General features: G+C 42.2%; 1 protein-coding gene across 1 annotated transcript; it reads right to left on the bottom strand.

The window, feature by feature from the left end:
* Positions 1 to 10,747: 10,747 nt before the first annotated feature.
* Positions 10,748 to 21,232, bottom strand: slc38a2 (solute carrier family 38 member 2). The gene is made up of 16 exons (XM_076296454.1): positions 20,927 to 21,232; positions 19,620 to 19,748; positions 19,345 to 19,420; positions 19,124 to 19,239; positions 17,211 to 17,284; positions 16,979 to 17,071; positions 16,647 to 16,722; positions 15,727 to 15,809; positions 15,537 to 15,595; positions 14,752 to 14,910; positions 14,554 to 14,633; positions 14,310 to 14,410; positions 13,526 to 13,650; positions 13,205 to 13,349; positions 12,998 to 13,095; positions 10,748 to 12,882 (listed from the first exon to the last, which is right to left on the bottom strand). Exons 2-16 carry the CDS (start codon positions 19,745 to 19,747, stop codon positions 12,766 to 12,768), a joined length of 1,530 nt encoding a protein of 509 aa, XP_076152569.1. The 5' UTR covers position 19,748; positions 20,927 to 21,232; the 3' UTR covers positions 10,748 to 12,765.
* Positions 21,233 to 22,523: the final 1,291 nt, after the last annotated feature.

The following is a 22,523-nucleotide window of genomic DNA, read 5'->3' as shown; positions in this document are numbered from 1 at the left end:
CTGGACTGCAAATTTCTTTATGTTCTGTGAATGCAAATTTAATGATGGCGGAATTCGCTGACATTATTATTACTAGGTCTGACTGAGACTGACAGCTACGACGTAAACCTAACGTTTCGTGCTGGCTACACTTGCGTCTTTTGATTGGATGAGCGCCAGTTTCTTAATCACAACAAAATACATGTATGTCATTGATTGGTTGCATTTGAAAGGTTGCATTTGAAGGGTGTGAAAGGTGAAATAATTTATTGTTGCATTATCGAATCTTATGTTTTGTATCATGGACATTATTTGTTGCAAATCTCCCGACCACTATGTCAACCTGAGACCGCAAGACCAAGACAATGAGACCAAGACAAGACCGAGGGATCCGAGACCAAGACAAGACCGAGACCAAAGACGGTCAAGACTGTGACAAGACCGAGACCATGTAAAAGTGGTCTCGAGGCCGGTCTCGAGACCAAGACCGGTCTCGAGACATCCAACTCTACTACATGGCCAGATACCCAATCGATGTGTGGATTATGGAGATTAAGCCAAGGGTATCTTAAAATCACAGGGAACTCAGGTGAGTAAACAAGATACAAGGTGATCTCCTCTTGATGGGCATCAGATTTGATGAGTAACCGCCTGGTTGCTTGGGTTACCTTGCCATCACCCAGTGCCCGGCCATCAAGAGCTGTTACAGACAACGGGGAGTCAAGGGTTTCTACGGGAACATTAAGTCAATCGGCTAGGTCAATATCTATGAGGTTCCCAGCAGCCTCAGAGTCAACCAAGGCCTGGCAGGAGTGAGAGTTCTCCCCCCAGGAGATGGAGATGGGTAGGTAGACCCCCTGACCAGGAAACTCGGGAGAAAGAGTGGCGTCCGTCAAAACCCTCCCTCGGCTGGACGGGCCTGGTCTTTTCCCAGAAGCTCAGGGTAAGTAGCTTGAAAGTGATCGGGCTTTCCACAATAAATACAGCATTTATCTCTTCTTCTGTGTTCCCGTCCTGCTGCAGTAATATGGGTATGTCCGATCTGCATAGGTTCCGGATTCTCAAGAGGTGGTGGCACAGGATTCCAGGACTGACCAGGAGTGACAGGATAGTTCTGAATGGAGCCTTGGTCACAGCGCGCTCTCTGAGACGATTATCAAGACGCATGGCGTGGGAGATGAGAGGCTCAAGATCACTTGGGCAGCCTGCAGAAGCCAATCCATACTTAACTGTGTCTGATAAGCCATGATGAAACGCCACAACAAGAGCAGGCTCATTCCGTCCACTCACAGCAGCCAGGGTTCGGAACGCTATAGCTTAATCTGCCACACTACCTTTGCCCTGGTGGATAGACATGAGTTCTTTTGCAGACTCAGAACTTGAAAAAGACTGATCAAAAACTCTCAGCATGTCCTGAAAAAATCTTAAAATCCGAGCATTCTGGACCCTGTCTCTGCCAAATGGAGGTCGCTCAAGCTCTAGCTTTGTCAATCAATAGGGTAATCACGTATGCTATCTTGGCTCTCTCAGTGAGAAAAGTGGATGGCTGGTGTTCAAACGTGAGCTGACATTGGGTTAGGAAACCACAATACTCACTGGGCTTGCCATCATATCTCTGTGGAGTGGGAGGGCACGGCTCTAGACCAGGAGTTGGAGGTGGTTGATCCGGTGCCGGCTGAGGATCTATATCTGGGGCTGGAGTTTGCATGAGCAGCTGTTGAATTGATTGGCCATATTGCTGTAGCAACTGTGCATGACTGGTTAGAGCCCCCTGCTGGTTAGTTAAGGCTTGTCTATGTGTATCCAAAGTAGATCCGAAACAGCAGCCATTATCTTTTCATATTCTGTTACAGTTAAGTTTACTGTAGACGAAGCCTCTGCTGAGTCCATGATGACTGCGTTTTTCTGTTACACCTGGATCAGGAATTGAACCCAGGTCTCTGGATTGCTAGGGCAGTTAGCTAACCACTACACTAAGGATAGGACTCAGATGCAGAGGTAACGTAAGATTTAATAAAGCATTCCAAAAAGCTTAGAAGATCCAGACAAGAGCTCAAAACAAAGTACAATCCAACTAAGGCAGGGCAGTAAGGCAAGAGGCAGTAATCCAAAATCCAAAATGAAAATCCAGTAGTCAGAAAAGTAAGAAATCCAAAGACATAAAAACTAAAATCTTCAATACAAGGTCCAAAGCATAAATACACAAAAAGGTAATACGTAACGCAAAAATGACAGAGCAAAGTTCTCAGCAGAAACTCACCAAAGCGGTTTGACAAAGTACAGCAGTAACAGAAAAACCAGGTTTAAAAACACACACTAATTAATCACATGACGGACAAAGATGAGCTTAAGGTGGCAAACCCAAAATGGCTGAACACACATAAGGAGAGGCTGGGAAAACTGGAGCACATGGCACATCAAAACACAGAACACATGATCACACAAGCAAAAAAATTAAAACAAGGTCATAGTGGCCACAAGAGGCCAGAAAAGTCCCAAAATCATAACAGCCTCGTTCCTCATTATGGATACACTCAAGCTAAAAGCCTTTCCACATAATGAGTATTTGTAAGGTTTTCCTTCCTTTCTTTCTGTGCTTGGACTGAAGTGACATCTGAGTGCAGGAAAAGTTTTCCAACATGTAGTGCACTGATACGGGGTTTCTCCTGTATGTATTTTCTGGTGTTTCTTGTGATGATGCTTTTGATTAAAAGCCTTTCCACGCTAAACACATTGATAAAGCTTCTCTTTCTCATAAGTGTTACAATTTACCCCTACCCCCCCTAGCCACATGTATCTTGCTATATAGGCCTAGTGCTTTGGTTTATGCTATGTTTTATGTTTTGCATAGACTACAGTTTAATATAATATGAGGAATGTGGTTTTATCTTCAATGGTAAAAGTACTAAACAAAATATAGCCATGGTGAATTTTTTTGCTTTCTTATGTCAAAATCAGTTTTTCCTCTGTTAAATTGGGGTGACATTCTAGGCTTAAAAATCACCATGGGGGATAGTGGTGGGATTGTGCAAGTGCTGAGGTGATCATATGTATAATATCTTATTCCTCTTCCTAACTCACCCCATTTTACAAACCCGGTCTCCCCTACTCTTTCCCCCAATTCAAGATGCACTTGCATCCATGTTTCCTCTTTAGTGACCACTGAGGTTACCCAACTAAAGAAACTTTCCTCTTCAATCTTCATAAGGCTAGTCCTGCCCAGTATGTTTTGCTGCATGGACCCTGAGATCTACTGCAGTGTCTACCTTGACACTTGATCAAACAGGCCTATGGCCTTGCAAGAGGTCATGAGAAAGTCTACTGAGAAAGTCTAATTAGGGGCAATTCCATGCAAAGGTCATCCTTACCATGGAAAAAAAAAGTTGTGCATATGCAAATAGAATTCATTTAGGTCTATATTTTTATTGTTTGTAACTGATCTGATTGAATTTGATGGAGAATGACACTCTTTTTACATCATAAATATGGTGTGCAACCATACAGAAGCAACATATTTCACATGGTAATATTATACATATTTCAAAAGTGGATAAATGGACCCAATGTTCAAACAAATTGTGTCATTTGACAAATTCCAGATTGACAAGGGAATGGTAGAGTAATGTCTATGCTCAGCTTGCCTTTAAGAGCACAACTCCTTACATTTGTAAGGCTTTTGTTTTTAAGTCAGCAAGTTCCATGGCCATGTCACATCCATAACGTTTTATAGGAAAAGTTTATGCTACACATACAGTGTTGATGCGACAATGTCCATAGTGTCTGTGCAAAGCTGATTTATATCAATGTAAAGTGTGATGAACAAATTGTGCCCCTTTCTTACTTTTAAAACCTTTAATGGTGCGTTATGGATGTGACGTTATGGATGTTACATAATGTGAATTTACAAGACTGGGGACTTTATTATACCTCAAAGCCGATAAAACGTCTGTTCTGGTGGCATGTCAGTTTCAACGCATTTCAACTTAGTGTTTACAATTGACATTTCAAAGATTATTAGGTTGATCAAAACCACAGGGAGGCCTTGCCTAACCATTAGCAAAACAAACATAATATTAAAATACCTCCAGTGATTAGCCTAGCCATAGCCTATTTTCAAGTGGCCTAATAACCAAAATCTGAGCGATTATCTTCCTGTAACTGTCATACTAATGTTGTACAGTAACTGGATTATCGTGTTAGCTGGTGAAGATGGCTGACTTTGCAGCTGGAGTTAACATAGCAACCTCCTTCTGTTGCAGATCTGTTCAGCCTGCCGTTCACGTCTGCTTAACACAGTTTAATTTTGACGCAATATGACAGCATTTGAAGTGTCAGGTCCTCTGTAGCTAATACCCACAGAGTAACATAAGTAAGGGCAGCAATAAACTAGATGTACCACATAGCGGTACAAAATATGACCGCCTCTCAGTCCTGCATATTCTCTTCGCAAAAATAAATCACGCTTGTCAATTTATCTCCATCTACTCCTGCAACTCATGTGCATGTAAATGTGTCCATATGTGAGTTTGCTTTTGTTTATAAGAGTGTGTGTGTGTCTGTGTGTGTGCATGTGCGTATGCGTGCCTGTGTTTGTGTGTTTATGTGTGTGTGTGTGTGTGTGTGCGTGTGTGTTTGCATGCCCACATGCGTATGCGTGCCTGTGTGTGTGTGTGTTTATGTATCTGCATTCATGTGGGTGGGTGTTTGTGCATGTGTGCGTGTGTGTGTGCTTGCCTGTCTGTATGTGTTTATGTGTGTGTGTGTGTGCTTGCCTGTCTGTATGTGTGCGACTGTGCGTGCGTGCATGTGTGTGTGTGTGTGCGCATGTGCGTGTGTGTGCATGTGCGTGTGTGCACGTGCGCGTGCATGTACTTTATGTGTGCAAATCACAAATGAGTGGGTATGGGTTAGGTTCATGCGGGCTCTTGAGACTAACATACCATAAATATTTTGTCATCTTGGGTGCAACGGTTCAGGTAGGGCTAGTTATTTAGGGGAGTGGCCACCAAGTTTCATGTTCCCTGGTGTTTCAGTAACCCGGGAATCACTGACCAAAATTGATGACGGTAAAAGAAAAAAAATAATTTATTTTTTATATTTTAAATGACTTGTTGTCCTGATTCTTCCTGTGGATCTTAGTGGGCACTGAGGAAGCAATAATTTCATCGCTAGTTTTTCATGATTACTATTTCAATTGTTTCATAGCAAAATTCACTACTTAATTATGTGTTTTATGTAGCCTAGTTTGTCGACGACTGGTTCAGACACGTCACATCCATAACGTGAAACCGTCACATCCATAACGCCAGTTTTTCCTACATAATGCATTACGAAAATGACGCATAGTTTCAAAAACACACTTTTTGTGTTCATTCAAGTCTCCTTCATGCTACATATATCATAGTTTCGGCAGTTTACTTCAAAATTCACAGAGTTTGTAGAAAACCTGTAATCTCTCACAAAAGTGTGTCCATTTCATGTCACATCCATAACGCTGATAAAATGCCTTGTATTCTTAGGATGAAATTGATTATATGAAATTTGAGGATTTCTCAGTATTCAGAGGACAGAGGTTGCATTAAAAGTTATGCAAATTAATTCACTGATACTAATTTTGCCCCCACTCTAAGGCATTTTGTTTACCAATATCAGTCCAATTGTCACATCCATAATGCTGGAACTGCCCTTAGTCTTAATTAGGTTTGTGTGTGTGTGTGTGACTTTGTGTATTTGTGTGTCTATCTGTGTGTGGTTTTATCATGTCTCTGAGCATTCATAAGGTTTCTCCCCTGTAGGCCTGTGTATTCTCTGATGTTCCTTCCAAGGATACAACTTTCAAAGTCTGTCCACGTGTTGAACATACAAAAGGTTTTAACTCAGGGTGTATTGTGGTTGGATAGGCTGGCTGAGGAGGTGAACTGACAAAACTGATAAGTGACACTTTGTATGGATCCTCTCATGAACCTCTAGCTGTTATCTGCACCTGTGAGGTTTTGAACATACTGAACATTTGTAAAGCTTCTCTTTAGTGTGTGTGTGATCTGATGTCTGTTGACTTCTAAGAGACTAATGAAACTCTTTCCACATGAAGTGCACTGATGTGGCTTTTCTGTGTAGGTCATCTGATGTTGTTGAAAATGACATTTGTCACAAAAAGCTTTTCTACAGAGAACACTAGCACTTCTCTCCTATATGTGTGTCTTTTGAACTGCAAGACACTCTGGCCAAACAGGTCAGAAATAGCTCTAAATGAGAGCTGATTTATTTCTGAGACAAACAAAAGACAACAAAACCCTCGCTGTTGACGTTTTCTTTAAATGATGCCATGTTGCCATCGAAGTCATCTAGAACAGTGTTTCTCAAAGTGTGGTCCGCAAGCTATCCTGGTCCGCGAGCAGCAGTAAAATATAATATAGATGAGCTGTTTGCAATATTAAACCAACTTGTATGTAAATCTAAACAGTTCTGCAACACTACCGATGTAAGCTAGGCCAATTTATATGAATCCTCTGACACAATAAGCCAGGTGCAAAGACAGGTGCAAGGTGGTTCAGTGAGTAGGCCTATTGACATAAGAGTGACATGACACTGTCATGAACGTGTCATCAAGTCATAAACATTTATGACATAACGCTTCTGTTATTAAGTGACATTCGGTGTTTGTCATAACAAGTTAGGGTTAGGTTAGGTTTAGAGGTTAGGATTAGGGTTAGGGTTCATGTGTCATGACAGTGTCATGTGTTCATGACAGTGTCATGTCACTTTTATGCCGATACTGTCAAGTAAAGTGTTACCGAGTTTTTTTTCATTGGTTAAGTGGTCCTTGGTCTGAAAGAGTTTAAGAAACACTAATCTAGAACATCTGTCCAGAATATTTCACCGATAGGTCTCTCAAGCCTCCACATGGTTCATTCATGCTGCTGCTGCTAGACATACAGCCAAAGTGCTGCAGCTCTCCTTCCGGTGAAGTCTTCATGACAGCTGCTGCTCTGTATTTTCTCCAACTTTCCAATGTTGTGCTTCAATTTCTCATCGATGCTACAGATGCGACCTTGCGCTTGCAATATCAGAGTAGAAATAAGCACTATGACTGCTGTTAGATCATCCGCCATGATGTGGTAAACAAACTATGTTACAGCAGCAGCATATATTGTGCACCATACCCCGCCTCCTGTGAACTTAATACTGGCCCCACCCCTCATTTAAACCACCGATTGACCATTCTTTACTCTCAATCTATTCTGATTATCATGAGGCTCCATGACTTTGTTATCTGAACACACCACAATGTTTTAGCATTTTCATCAAATTGGGTGTTTTATTTAACTTTAGAAAACCCATTGAGTTCCCAAACATACTGAGAAAAATGGCCGCCCATTAGAAATGAAAAATCGGTCAGTGTATAAAATTGAGTCCAGGAACATACCTGTTGATCAGATGGACTGTATCTGTGCTTCTACATTCACACAACCCCCCCCCCCCCCCCCCAGTAGAATCTTGGGGACCTTTTCCTAGTAGAATCTTCCCCTTTCTGACTTGCATGAGATTAGTTGCTAGTCATAATGCAGGCAGCGGTCATTTTTGACCGAGAACACAAAACTAGTGAATATAAAACGATCACAACAGGAGGGTTAAAAAAACAATATCATATTAATACTAGGGCTGTCAATCGATTAAAAAAATTAATCTAATTAATTACATACTCTGTGATTAATTAATCTAAATTAATCGCATATATAATTTTTGCTGTGAAAGTATTTTAAATATTTAAATTCAAATGAATCATTGAATAATCAGCATTAGTGACATTCAAGTTCAAAAACTCTTTTATTATTATTTTCACTGTTCAAATAATGGCCATAATAATCTATGATATGACCTAATATGCGGAGGAAATATATTCAAAAGTGCTTCGGGAAGAATTAATTTTTTCACATACAAGGCATTTCAGGCCACAGATATAACCTAGGGGACACAATGAAAATAAATTAACACTCCCCTCAATGTCAACACTTGCAGACATTGCAAAGGACTTTATTTTCAACATTTTATTTTTATCAACACCATCAGGCCATTTTTTAAAAGTAAATGTTCCAATCAATGATCCAGGCAGCACGTTTTCTTCTCTCTCCTTCATTTTACAGTCTAATTTTTACTGACTAGAACGGCTCGGGGTCAAAGGTCATATGGAATCGATTAATCTGCACAATTTTTTTTAATCAGTTATTTTTTCTCAAATTAATTAATCGAAATTAATCAGTTATTTTGACAGCCCTAATTAATACCATAATAATTGCCCATGTGTATTAACCTAATAGCTGAAAAATGTTGCAGTTTTATTGTAAAAATCCAGTTAGACTTTCCTGCAAATGTGAAAGTAGTGTTAGTCGTGTTAGTAAGAATGAACACATAAATCACACCCTGACATCAAGGACATAAATCAACGAATAGATTTTTAGGATCAGATACACTATGCACAATACAACAAATTGTGTTAATATAAGTTACTCTGACTAAACAAATGCAGTCATCCATTCTTACTTAGTGTTTATGTGACCCTTGTGTTTTCGATTTGTTATAATATACTCTGTACAGATAACATAAGCCATGTCATCAAATTATTTTAGTTATCCCCCCCCCCCCCCCCCCCACACACACACACACACACACTCCTCCTCTACCCATCACCTTCCTGTTCACACCCCCAGGGGCGGACCTGGACACTTTGAGGCCCAAGGCAAAAGATCCCGAGGCCCCTCCGAGCCCCCCCCGATGCCCCCCCCCCCCACACACACACACACACACACACCACAACCCTAAAACTAATAATTCTGTAATTTCTGTAATAATGGGACGCTGAGGCATACTCAAATACAACAAATATTTATTGCCATAGGCAATAAATCACGAGGCAAAATATTTTTTCAATCTTTATTATGGATTAGAATATATTGTTTGGATGCGGTGATCATTTATTTAACGATGACGAGGCCCCCTGGTGGCCGAGGCCCCAGGCAATTGCCTGTCCATGCCTAATGGCAGGTCCGCTCCTGCACACCCCTCCCCTAGATCTGCTGAATGCCCATCAGGGGAGTAAATGGTGCTCATTCATATGGAATGCCTTCCCACAATCTTTTGTCATTCAAGATTGCATACCTTAAGTTTCATGCAGCTGATGTTAGGTTTAAATTCAGGGAGATAATAGGTCCTAAGAAGTGTTATGTTTATACCATTGGGTTGAATTTAACATCAATAGATTTTGGTAATTTTATCAGATTTCTTAATTTCATTTCCTAAGAAATTAAGAAATTGTCAGCACTGGTCCAATGTGTAAACAAATAAGGAAGATTATTTTGATAGATATTGGGGTGAATGAAAAAGGGAAAAGAAGGATTTATAAATTCCTGACAGACACTGGGTTCATCTTTGGGGGGCAGCCGTGGCCTACTGGTTAGCGCTTCGGACTTCTAACCGGAGGGTGCCCCTGTGACTAGGGCGAAGAAGAAGAAGAGGAGGAGAAAGAATAGATAACATAACTCAACTTTTCAAGGCAGAAACTCTCAGAGATACTCTGGACTATTTAGAAGCACTCTGAATCGGTATAGTCTACCAGCATTGTGTCCCCAGCTATCTGACTCATATGTCTCTGTGTCTCTTGCAAAACATCAGATAGTATCAGATTGAAAAGAAGAGAGAGGATATTGCTCAATGTTTGTTGTAATAGCTCAGGTGGTATTCGTAGAAACCGATCTAAGAAAGAAGGCAACACACACTATAAAATAATGTGAAATAGATTAAATAAATGTATAAAATCAAAACAATCAATCAATTGCTCTAAATCATGAAAGTAGCATAAATGATAAGTATCATAAATGTCTGGTGACCAAGTGTCAAATCTTTTGAAACTTAGAGCACTGTTGGGGCTCTATTTTCCACACTGAGAAGATGATAAGGCTTTCCTCCTGTAGGCCTACCTGTCTATGAACTGCAAGAGTGGAAGGTCGAATAAAGGTCAATAAAGGAAACAGTGGAAACATGTAGTTTCTATTTGGTGTATAATCCTTGATGTAATTTCAGCTATGATGAGCACACACTTATCATAGCAGTTTCACACTGTAAGCATTCACAACGTCGCTTTTAGCTTTGCAACCTGCACACACGGTAGGCCTACAGCATGTCAGTTAAACTGTGGTAATTCCAGAGTTAGCCCATAGGGGGCGATGGCAACCTATTTAAATGTGTTAGCCTTGGCTACAATGAAGACTACAGTATGAACTGAAGGCCTACTTCTCATATAGGAAATTGTAGTCCTTTGTAGTGTATATATATATATATATATATATATATATATATATATATATATAGAGAGAGAGAGATTATAATGCTCTATTGACTTAACTGCACTAAACAAAGGCCATTTGATTACAATGATATATTCAATGACTGACAGGACTGTAAGGAACATTATGTTCTTTTACTTTGTCTCTCAGCTGAACAAAGAACGCTCAGGTTTTGACAATGAAACTGCATGGTGTAGTGAATACCAAGCACTTTCCAGGTATTAGTTTCTCTCCCTAGGTCTAGTCATAAAGCCACACCTTCTTTTTTATTTTATAAATATTTATTTAAGCCATGACTCAAATGGCTCAAATCTTGTTTACACTGCAAACAGAGATAGGTAAGGGCAATTCAACCCTCGTTTATCTACGACCGCCATTTCCGCCATAGTGTTTTGATCAAACAAAGAGACTTCATGCCAACACACACATCAGTTTGGTTATCTTGGACTTTTTAATTGACAATTCTTACAGGATATACATAGTGTTTCATTGAAACAAGAGTGTAGCACTTGTAGGGATGCCCTTCTCCTTTACACGGTCATGAGATAGCTTTCAAACTCTCGGTGGCCCTTACAGAGGAGTACAGCATTTTAACAGTGAACAAAGTGTGCTGGGCCGATCCATCGTGCTTGACGAACAGCACATCAACTGACTGATGTAAACCACGTCCATTGACTTTTAGGTAGGATTCAGTTTAGAGTTACAGTAGCACAGTTAGAGCTAGCAGTGGCAGCAGTGGGCGCACGGTAGTGGACAGCCACTGCATGGTTCTGTACCAGTAAGAGGGCATGTTAATTTGGGCATGACAAGACTACAGTGACATGTTCGGACAGCTCTCAAAACTCAAAAGTTTTTTAAACTGCCACTAAAATGAAAAAAGCTCAAACAAAATAAAGCTTATTTACAGATATGTACATTATATAAATATAGTAAAATAGATTAAATTACATTGATGTTCTCTCATAAATAATGCTGGACAGTAACAGTTTGGATGACATTTGTCGTTTGAGGTTAGCAACTGGAAGCACAATAAAAGGTCACTCCCCGATGTGCCTGCAAAAATGACATTTCTGGGCACAAGCGGCAGACAACAAGGTGACAAGCAGACATGACGTGTTCTCATCAAGCTCTGTTCGTTGTTTTTTCCCCCTCCCTCTCCGTTTGAGCGTTCCAAAAATGAGAAGCTGCCAACAGTAAACACTGCAATGGTGACAAACTTGCGGTGATGCCTCACTTGCAGGGGATAGAGCCCTGCTCGGGAGTCAGTGTAACGTACCCTCCTTTTGGTTATGTGCGGTTTTACAGTTAAGAAAAAGCACAGAGTCTTTCTTTTTTTTCCGTTGCAAGTTGTACAGGTACATTACAACCACAGCATGTGGCTTAAATAATAAAAAACGTAAATTTCTTTAAAGGAGTCACTGTTCCTTAAAGAAAAAAGTAGTGCTCCACACTTGGTGGGAGTTCTAACAGCAAACGTGTCCAGTCTTAAACTTTGAGCAACTAGTATTCAACATTTTTTTCTGCCTGATTGATGGATAAGGTTACATAGTGAGATACAGTTATTTAAGAAAAGAAAAATCACTGGCTATTTCACACCCAGCTTCCAGTGAGCGACTATGAATAAGCAGGTTTTTGATCATTTCATAATTGGAGTAATTTACAGGTAAAGTTGGTCAACAAGGTCAAAAAGACCTTGCAACAAATACTGTTCATCTTGTCTAGCAATCTGTGTGCGCTGACAAACCTTCACATGTGTGCTGAATACTAAGTGCTTTTAAATATACAAACACCAGTAAGAAATAGTTTTGGCAACCGTAAAAAAAGATGACAAATTCTGTTGTTTTGCCTTGAGAGTGTGCGATCTGCGTTCAATGCTGTTGCCTCTTTGGAGTACCAGGCTCACACTGGCTTGGGTTATGTCATCCAACTCAAAGCCAATCCAGAACACTAAAGACAAAAAAGGCTCACATTCAGATAATCACCTGAATGCGTGCTGCAATGTCTACAAAAGTTGACTACAATCTTTGAGTGAGGCACCATCATAGGATAAAACCGTACCAGTACTACTTAAAAAATGAACAAATAAAGAAAAAAACATCACAACACAAAAAAAAACAATGAAACAAAAATGAAAATAATGACAATAAAGCATGTAAAGTAAAAAAAAGTCATAATACCAACTTTGTGGCCTAACAGCATACTGTACAAAGTTCAGGACATTCTTTCAGAATGGTATAGTTTTTTCTGCTCTGTGCTGTCATACGAGAGCAACACTATTCATCACCATCTTCCTCTTCCTCTTCAGCTTTCTTTGTTACCGTAGCAGTTTTTAAGCGGTCGGATCTTTTATGTTGATTCATCTGAAGGGGCTGAGCAGTTAGGTGCCGACCTCTTGTTCCCAGCAGGTGTGTCTGTAATGCTTCTACCCTTCCGAGACCAGCGCCCACTAGTGACCCCCGTCGGCGCGTGGCTCGGTGGAAGTTGCTGCGTGGATCCAGTCGAGAACGATGAGCGTCATGCAGGCGATCATGACGATGAAGCCACTGACCAGGAAGATACTTGCCTGATGGGACAAACAGTAAGAGCTTAGTCATCTTACAGCAATGCCAAGGTCTCTCTTCCGTGAGTTTCATGAATGGCTATAAAATCTCTTTTAAAGACCAGCAATGTTTTCTTACCCCAATCTTCTGCATGGACTTCATGGACTCCTTCTTGACCAGTTTTAAGTAGAAAGCCGAGGGCAGGATGAAGATGAGCATAGCAGCAGCAGAGGCCCCTGAGAGAACATACACCGGTCAGACTCTGGTGGGACTTGACATGTTACATTACTAACCCCCTGTTCCCCCAAGGCAACCAATATGGCTCCTACGGAGCACCAGACTTACCGATGAAGCCAAAGATGTCACGGATGGTGGGCACGAAAATGACCAGGATGTTAACGCCAATCAGCAGCACCATGGTGATGATGGTGTGGCGAATCCAGCTGAACTCCTTGGAGGCGCACAGAAGGGCGTTGACAGAGGTACGGATCTGTGGAGAGAAGGAAGCCATTAGTGATGACTCAGATGAACGGCACACAAATATGACTCCATGTAGGAAAGCTAAATGTTTGTGTCCACCAGATCACTATGCCTGATAAGAATGACTATGTGTTCATATGTAGATCATGTAAAAGCTGAGTAGGAGTCATGAGTAGCCACACTTACGGGGAAAAGCACAACGGGGACAGTCAGGGTCACAGCGGTCAGGACAGCCAGTCGGACGATCAGCAGGATCACGTCCGCCTTGTACACCTTGGAGTAGGTGTGCAGCAGCTCAGGCTCCACGTGCTCTGTGACAACAGACATCCAACCATCAGAACGCCGTCCTCATTAGCTCACATAAGGTCACTTCCAGGCACACTTTTACACTATTACTACTGCCTGATACAATGCACATTTTCAGTCTACGGCCTTGACTGGGGCCAAAGTCCTTGGCACCGGACAACATCTAACACATGTACACATGCTGATTCCCCCACTATAGAAAAGCCTTCCCTTACATAATCCCCCTTTTCCGTGAAAACAAGAACATCCAATAATACATCATGTTATGTCCTTGGCATGCAGACACAGTGGGCAGTATTGACCCACAGGGACAGCTGTGCGTTGCCTCGGTCCTTCCCAAGCGCTTATGTAAGCGGGGCTTGGAGCTGGTCCCAGGTGAGGTGGGAATCTGGAAGACCCACGTTCCTCCAGAGCGCTACTCCTACGTCAGAGTTTCCAGCAGACCTTTTCCCACTTTCATTTGTTTTGGATTGCTCCCAGCATCAGTTCCCCCACTCCCTCCCTCCCCTACTCTGACCAATGCTAACAAACACAGGCTTGTGTCTTACAAACAGAATTGATCCCATGAAACAAATAAAAATGTTCCAGGACCTTTAAACAGGATATGCTTGTGCACGCCTGTCTTGTTTATTCTAGGCAGAGTACTGCTCGGAAAAGAACTCACCGTTGAAGGTCAGGTAGCCGAAGAGAGCAGCCAGCAGGTACATGATGAACATTCCCAGAAAGGAGACGTTGGCCACACCCTGCATCCTTCTGCGAGAACGACTGCAGATGGCAGAGGAGGAGACGAACGTTAGAAACGTGACAAATAAGAGCAACGAGTACTGAAACTAAACGAGCTCTGAAAGCCTAATGATAAACAGAGAGAGAGAGAACTGAATGGAATTTGGAATTCCTCTTGCACTTACTCTTTCAGCTCCTCATACATGGGCAGAATGGCTGGGTGGCACACAAAAGCAAATGTCAGGATGGGCACAGCATACACAGTCTATGGGGGGGAAAGACAGAGACAGGTTAGGTCAAAGGTTAATGCTGTTACACAACGTGTTTAAGTCAAATGTATTACATTTGCGTATCTTTCACATAAAGCAAGAATATGTGCCGACCTGTGAGTTGAAGACAAAGTATTTGGGCGTGCATGTGTCAGCGCTGTAGTCAGTCACAGTCATGTTCTGAGTCGTGATCTGGGCCACCGTGGCGTTTATAGTTGCATTGAGGATATCGTTGGTTAGAGGGCATGGGATCTGGAACTTCTTGTAGATCACCTACACAGACAACCACACAGACCACATTAGAACATCCTCCATGAGCATCAGTATTTACGAAACAGCTCAGGCTATGATGCTACGCTGTGTTCATCATCACATGAGCATCAGTATTTACGAAACAGCTCAGGCTATGATGCTACGCTGTGTTCATCATCACATGAGCATCAGTAGCAAATCGCCCTCCCTCCAAGCCTTGTTTGTTCCATTTTCCTGTTCAAACAACCTCACTTGCCCTTTATCATGGCAATTAAACTGGAACCACTATGCTGTCTCAGATAGCTACATTCTCACTGGCATGTATCTTAAGTTACATGATGGAAAGAACAGTGTTTCTTCCCATCTCTCTTTGACACAGTGAAATACCTGGAGTAGGAGCAGAGGTCAGGCAGTTCTTAAATACAAGGGCTTCAATTTTGCTCATAAGAGTGACATTTTTATACCAATATTGGTTCTATGGCTGACCACAACCTTTAAATATTTACTGCTGTTTAATTCTTGTCTACGTCAGGCAAAGCAGCCTCAGGGACGTTGAAATGATACTGCTGCCCTCGTGTCTGTGATAAGGCACCGGTGGAAATTTCCACTGAGACCTTGGAGGAAGTAGCGCTGTCACAGGCACTTACCACGATCAGGAAGAAGACCATGCAGAGCAGAGAGAAGCCACTGGTGTAACCAAGATAACCTGTGGGTAAGAAAAACAAGTGAGTGCCATGTTTAGTCCTTGCCCCCATCTGTCATTAGCAGCTGTCATTCACTACACACGACACACTTTTCTCATAATGGAAGAAAAAACAAACAAAAAAAAAGTCTTACCCAAGTTCCTCAGTAGTGACAGGGGAAGAATGATCGCCACAGACACAATCATAACCAGGTAGTCTCCGTTGGTATACCACTCCCTACACAAAAACAAAACAATAACATGCTTAATATACTTATTTGACATGCAAGTTACATTTGTTCACACTCACTAAAATGTATAGATACTTTACAATTTTCACTAGAATAATGACATTATTTAGAAGCAGTAAATACATTACAACTGAACACAAAACGGACTACTTCAAGCCCTGTGTGAGAAGGCTGACGAGAACCCTTATCATCTCACGGGATCTCAGCACCGACTGTCTCCTCTTTGTGAGAGTGTTCTCTGGAACATGTTTGAATGTTGCATGAGCGCAGATGCATTAGGTCATCCCAAGTTCTGTCTCTGTGCAGCACTAGGGGCTCGCTGGGACAAAAGGGCCTCTTTGATTGGCTATGCCAAAACGACCGGGCCAAAAGGGCCCCTTTGATTGGCTATGCCAAAACGACCGGGCCAAAAGGGCCCCTTTGATTGGCCGTGCCAAAAAGACCAGGCCTGTCCACCCTCGCTTTTGCCCCCTCTATCCCAGCGACAACACACAGAGCCCAATTCACCTATCTCACACTGCACGTTCAGCTCATGTTGAACTCCATGCTCCCTTACATCAGTAGCGCTTAGCACTGCTGCACTCTCTTTCTTTCCTTTCATTAAAAATGACTGAAGGGAACACTGGGCGGTGCTTTTTCTCTCAGTTGTGGTGTGGCATAAACCAGCAGGCCCTTTTAAACTTTTCCAAATTTAGCTGACTCCTGCATAGACTCCCCCCCCCCCCCCCCCCCCCCCCCCCACACCCTGCAGCACAGTTCTAAGAATTTCTTTGAGGTGCAAGTTTTGGACACGTTGACTGCAGTGTAGCAGAAATCCTACTTACTCATTGTTCTCTCCAACAAATGACTGAATCACAATTGGCAGCTCGTACTTCACAATGAAGAGGTAGCTTGACATGGCTGTTAAAAGAGTTAAAAGAGAAGGATTAAAAATCTTGCCATCTTTGACTGGCCACATTCTATTCAGAGGCACTTTTCTCTTTTGGTGCCTCCCAGATTCTTGACTGGTCTTTAATGGAACGCTGAGGCTGAATTAATGTTGCCATTTGTGGGAGCCTCTAGAGACATGGTTGAGCAGCTCTGACATTTAGCTAAAGGTGCAGCGCTACATCCCATCAGCATTTTTACTGCCTCAGTGTTGGCAGGCCGTCCTCACCTCCAATGTTCTGCATAGTGATGGAGATCGACGCAGCCAGCTTGCCTGGCATCCCAAACGCTTTATAGCCCAACTGCTCATACACCATAGAGCCTGAGGAAGAAGGTGAATAAAAAATTTTAAAACACAGATTTATTTTTTTTATTTAAAAAAAAAATTGCTGTTTAACAGAGGATTCAATTCCATCTACTCCAGACAAGACAAAGAATAACAATGTTTCAATTTTGTTTACCTCCTTCATTGGCAGTTTTAAGCAGCAGATGAACTGAGTAGAGGGAGAATATGCACACAGCCACCAGCAGAATCCTGTGGAGAGGACATATAAAAGATGTATGAGCTTTTACTTGTCCAACACAACAAACAGCCTCATGCAGCTAAGAGCCTGGCGTCGGAAAGCCCCACTGCAGTAAGAGTTCTGCCAGGACAGTGATGTGTCAAGGAAGGGCTTGATAAGATCAATGAATAAACGCAGCACTTCACTAGCTGTCAGAGGGGGAGAGGGAAGAGAGAAATGGAGTTGACCTGATGGAATGACTCAAGGCTTGGCGTGGTTATTTTCGCAGGCCTTGTCAGCACTGCTTGAACTGCACTGCACTCACTCACCTATCTTGATGCAGGGGTGCGAAAATCAGATGTCTAGACTAGTGAGCCAGAGAGTGGCTTGCCACGCATACGCCACTGGTCTATGTCCTGCGGCACCAGGATAAATGTCTATGCCCATTTTTAATACCCCTCTTAATTGCCCCCCCCCCCCCCACCGGCCATTCTCTGTGTCCCTCTTAGCCATGATCACATTTCGGAGGCATAGCACGGTCTCCCTCTCACGCCTGCATGCTATGCTTCAGAGGCGATTACCTGCTTACAAACTAAGCTTCATGTGCTAATCCCCCCTCTGTCATATCTCTGCAGATGCCAAGCAAACTCTCCCACTGCCACCTGCGCTGATAACAGTGAACAGACATGCGAAAGGAGGTGGGATAGGGGTTGGGGGAGGTGGCTTCACTGATCGCCCACGCTCTTTTGCATAACTCTTTGCATGAACGGGAGTACACGTCCAACTTCCTGCTCAACCGCATCTGGTGCGTTCTCTAAAAGACATCGTTCTGCTCTGCTTCCCTGCAATAAGACCTTTCTCTGTTCTGTTGTCTTCCGCCAGGTCAAATTACACCTAAGTCATGTGAGGTAATATTAAAGTCATTTATAGGCTTAAATAATACAAAAAAAATACAACAAAACCCATAATTCCCTGATTGGATTATCCACAAGACACAGAAAATAAAACCCTCAATGACATTCCTCTCCCCACTCATTCAGCCGAAATGGCCTGGCCTGCCCACTAATCTCCCTCTTGCCTTCCTTCCTGTCGGGGATTGAGGCAGCCAGTCCGCAGCCCAGGCTTTCATTGAGCAGAAACTGCGGCTGTCCATTTGCCACTGCCCTGGCTTATATAACCAATGGGCAGCCCTGCCCTGGTTGCAGGGGGGTGGGTAGGTGTGTGTGGGGGGGGGGATTAGCCGCGGCTAAGCAGCTTGGCCCCCGAGCCGAGTGACTCTGCATGTGAGGCCAGCGAGGGAGTGTGCCGCCACGCGGGCGGAATGGGCCCCCTCACTGTTTGTAAACACACACGGCAGCGTGAGGGCCAGATCGGTCTTACGGCTGCTTGAGCAACATGGTGTCTTACTACTGTGCCGCTAAAAGGAAAGTGACCCACTTCAATTAGCCTCATCAAAGACGGATGTGTGACTGGCTCTAGTAGTAGAGACTGAAGGTCGAGTCATGTGGGGTTCGTAAGAAAATTTTTTGTAACCTTTCATGTTTTGGGTCACAGGCACATAGGTTACCCACCCATCCACACACATTATTCTTGCACACTCATCTCTAATAATATATAATATATAGTATAAGGCAAGGTGCTGTTACATAACTTTTATATGCTGCACAGAAGTACAAGACCATCTGTGGTTGTACAGTTAAACATCAACGCCTAATGTTGTCCTGCCTTTATAACTACCAAATGTAGTGCAATTTCAAATTCAGTGCCCAGGGGGCTGTTAGGCTAACTTATAAGATAATAAGATAATAAGATAAGACAGATACACAATACTATTGATATTTACTACCAAGATGACAAGTCATGGAACTTACACAAAAAGTGCAATGCCTGTGTTGGCCATGGCATAGGACAGACCCAAGATGCCACTCCCCATAATGGCGTTGCCCAAGTTGAAGACAGACATGCCAAAGGAGGCTGAGCCAGGATCCTGATTGAAAGGGAAGTCAAAGTTTGTTTAAAAGCCTAAACACAAAGCATTTCATTTAATGTTAAGGTTATGATATGTGTACATGTGAAGGGATTGGACACTTACATAATCTGTAACATATTTCTTCTTGTCCAGGTGGTAGTCTGGAAGGAAGTTCTGACTCTCAGCATCGTCAAATTGACTGTTGAGATAAAATATAAATTGAATTGAGATAAAATCAACAGAATATAGGTGCCAAATTCTGAGGCATTTATATATTTTTTTAATCACTAAGAAATATGGTTTGTGAGAACTACAACCACGTGATTATATTTAGACAGACCTAACTGAGTAAAATCTTGAAAGGTTTAAAATAATACAACAGGCTATGTCTTCTTTACCTGCCAATCGGGGCTTTCTTGGTGGGACAGTCCTGGTAACTGCTGAATTCATTGCTATTTGAACTAACGCTGTCTTCATCCTGTCCGACGTTCAGCCGGCTCATCTCCGTTTTTGAAATTTCTTTCATCCTGCAGAGCAAGAAAGAGCGGACATTGTTGTTTATTTTTTCCAGACATTCATTCTTAATGCGTCACCCATAGTCCTCTCCACTTATTGAAACCGAACACCCCCCCGCCCGGCAGATGAATAATCAATACATGGCGAGCGCCGCAGCCCAGCAACACATAAATCGGGTCATGTGACCACGAGTCGTCAGGGGTAGGGGGAGGGGGAGGGGGTTTGACTCATCAGAAGGAGTGGAAAAATACCAAACCGGCATCCGTGTCTGTCTCCCAACCTTCAGACAGTCGCATTCCTAACAATGGCGCAAAGGAATATTCGGTCTGTGAATCTATGGCATTTGTTATATTTCACCACAACTATCCATTTAAACAAGTCTTAGACTTAGGCGATGAATTTAATTACTTTTAAATGGCAGAGATGTCCTACAGGCCATAGATAGAATGTAAGCATGTGTCTCTTTGGCCACTGACAACTGGTTACTATATAATGAATGAATTTGATTAGACTGTAGCCTAATCGTTATTTTGGTCATTTTAAACATTGAAACAACAGGCACGTTTATGGCTTTGGGAACGGAACCGCTTTGCGCAGAGCTTTGTGCCATGCGTAATTGCATCATTAACCGACATTCACCGAGACTACCGTTTACTGTTCAAATGTAAATGAGGATGATATACAAGCTAAAATCAGGTTACTAAAAGACAATAAATACATTCTGCCCAAATTCCCACATGGGTTCCGCCCATCTTTTCATTGTCAGGATTTAAATAAGGCACATGACTGCAGTAGCATGAATTGTATACTATATGCTAGTGTCTTCAATTATTTATTTATTTATTTATGCAGATCTCAGTCTGACACGAGGTGCGGTTCTAATCATTTGAAGGACATGGATACTTGATTAACGCGATCCAACAGTACCGGTAGATTGCGCCCTGCTGATCATATTCAAACAAACGGATGTCATTCTCTTCCTGAATTCGGTGACACCATTAAATGGTCATATGAAATATATAGATACACTAACCAGGCTATAATGTAGATAGGACGCTAAAACATATCCTCTCTAAACATATCCCGTGTAATATGTAAGGATATTAAGGTTAAATGCATGACATTTTGAAGAACCCTCGTTATCTCTTGTAAACCAGCATCGCTTTCAAATTCACAATGAAGCTCTTACCTTGAAAGCTGTCCAAACGTCTCAGTCGTGATTAAAAAGAATCCTCTTTGCAGTGTTTTTAGACGGAAAAACGGTTTTCTTTATAAAGTTTTCTATATAAATTGTATTTATTCCAGATGTCAGTAAAATTTACAAAAAGATTAATCTTTATAGATCGGAACTGGTTCTGTATAAATAGGAATAAATATTTGTTCAATATTTGTAAACAGAAATCGATGAGATATTACAATGTTTTGAATCAGAATCTTCTTTAAAAATTAATTTTGAAGCTAGATGCTTTTTTTCAGCTAAATGCTTTATTCCAGATGATGTCTTCTCGGATTCCGCGTTTCTCTAGAATGCCGGGTATGGTCTGCACCTTATATGTACTAGCGTTGCATCAGCCTGAGGAGGGAAAAAGGGAGTGGCCTGCCCGTCTTACACAGACTGGTCACATGGTTTTGTGTATAAACATACTTACTCCAGTCTGTGTGACGTGCACGGGCAGGGAATGGTCATTGTTTAACACTACAACTCCTCTTTAATGTTCAACCACACTAACGATTATGTTGCAATTAATCCTCCCTTTTGGTTTGGTTTGAGGGGAGGACACGCTGGAAAGAAAGTTGACAAATGTCAGTATTGTCTTGATGCCCTTGACATTAGATAACTCGTGCTTGTCCTCATTCTGTCCTGCCTCACTGCCAGAAAGTGAGCAGAAACCTGAGGAGAGGAGATCTGAAGACTGAGTGTCATAACTGATCAGCGTGTGGTCTTGGTTTCAAAAGGGACCACACTGCAGCAAAGAAGATTAGAGAGAGATGCACCCAGAGTCCTGTGACTCTCAAACATCCGTGGAAGAAGTGCCATCTGAATCCTCTACTAATGAGCTCACTCTTCTAGATTATGTGAGTTCATGATTTCTCTCTTTGCGTGTGTGTGTGTGTTAGCTCACCTTCAGAGCACTGTGATCATTATTCTTTTAAAATTCATTTCAGATACTCTACAACCCTGTACAACCACCAGCTACCTACGGATGGATTTCTTGGTATTCTGCATTTACATTTCCTTGTTTAAATGTCAAGAAAAACTTCAAACTTGAAGAGCCTGTTTTTGACAGCCTAGTTCCCTTTACCTTGTTAAAATGTGGTATGTCCACCGGTTTATGGTAGCCTGTTACAGATAAACTGTAATCATGGCTATTATCAGACTACACACATAAGTTCACAACCAACACCATATGTTCTGTCTATTTACTGACCCTTATTACCACAAATGATTCTTTGGTTCCTTCTCTTAAATTATGTTTTTGAGCACAATTTTAATACCTAGCATGGGTCGACCTTATGTTTATTGAACTTAATTACAACCCAAGAACGGTACGCCAGCACTTGCAGATATGGGCTGCCCCAATAGTGCTCCATACAATCCACTCACACACGAATGCACACACACACACACACACACACACTCACACACAGCATTCTCTCTCACATGCTCCGATGTGTATGTCCAAATCCATGGGCCCCATTGTTGTGGGACTTTGGGGCTGCCTTGCTGTGTTAAGCGGGATCAGGAGGGAAACTGGAGTAGGTCCACCGGGGCCAAGTTCGGCCTC

Source organism: Alosa pseudoharengus, unplaced genomic scaffold (genome assembly GCF_046254945.1).
Source record: "Alosa pseudoharengus isolate Yale_2024_CS ecotype anadromous, Long Island Sound unplaced genomic scaffold, YU_APseudo_1.1 YU_APseudo_1.1_scf_20, whole genome shotgun sequence".
Classification (NCBI taxonomy): domain Eukaryota; kingdom Metazoa; phylum Chordata; class Actinopteri; order Clupeiformes; family Clupeidae; genus Alosa; species Alosa pseudoharengus.
This window is presented reverse-complemented; position numbering and strand designations above follow the sequence as displayed.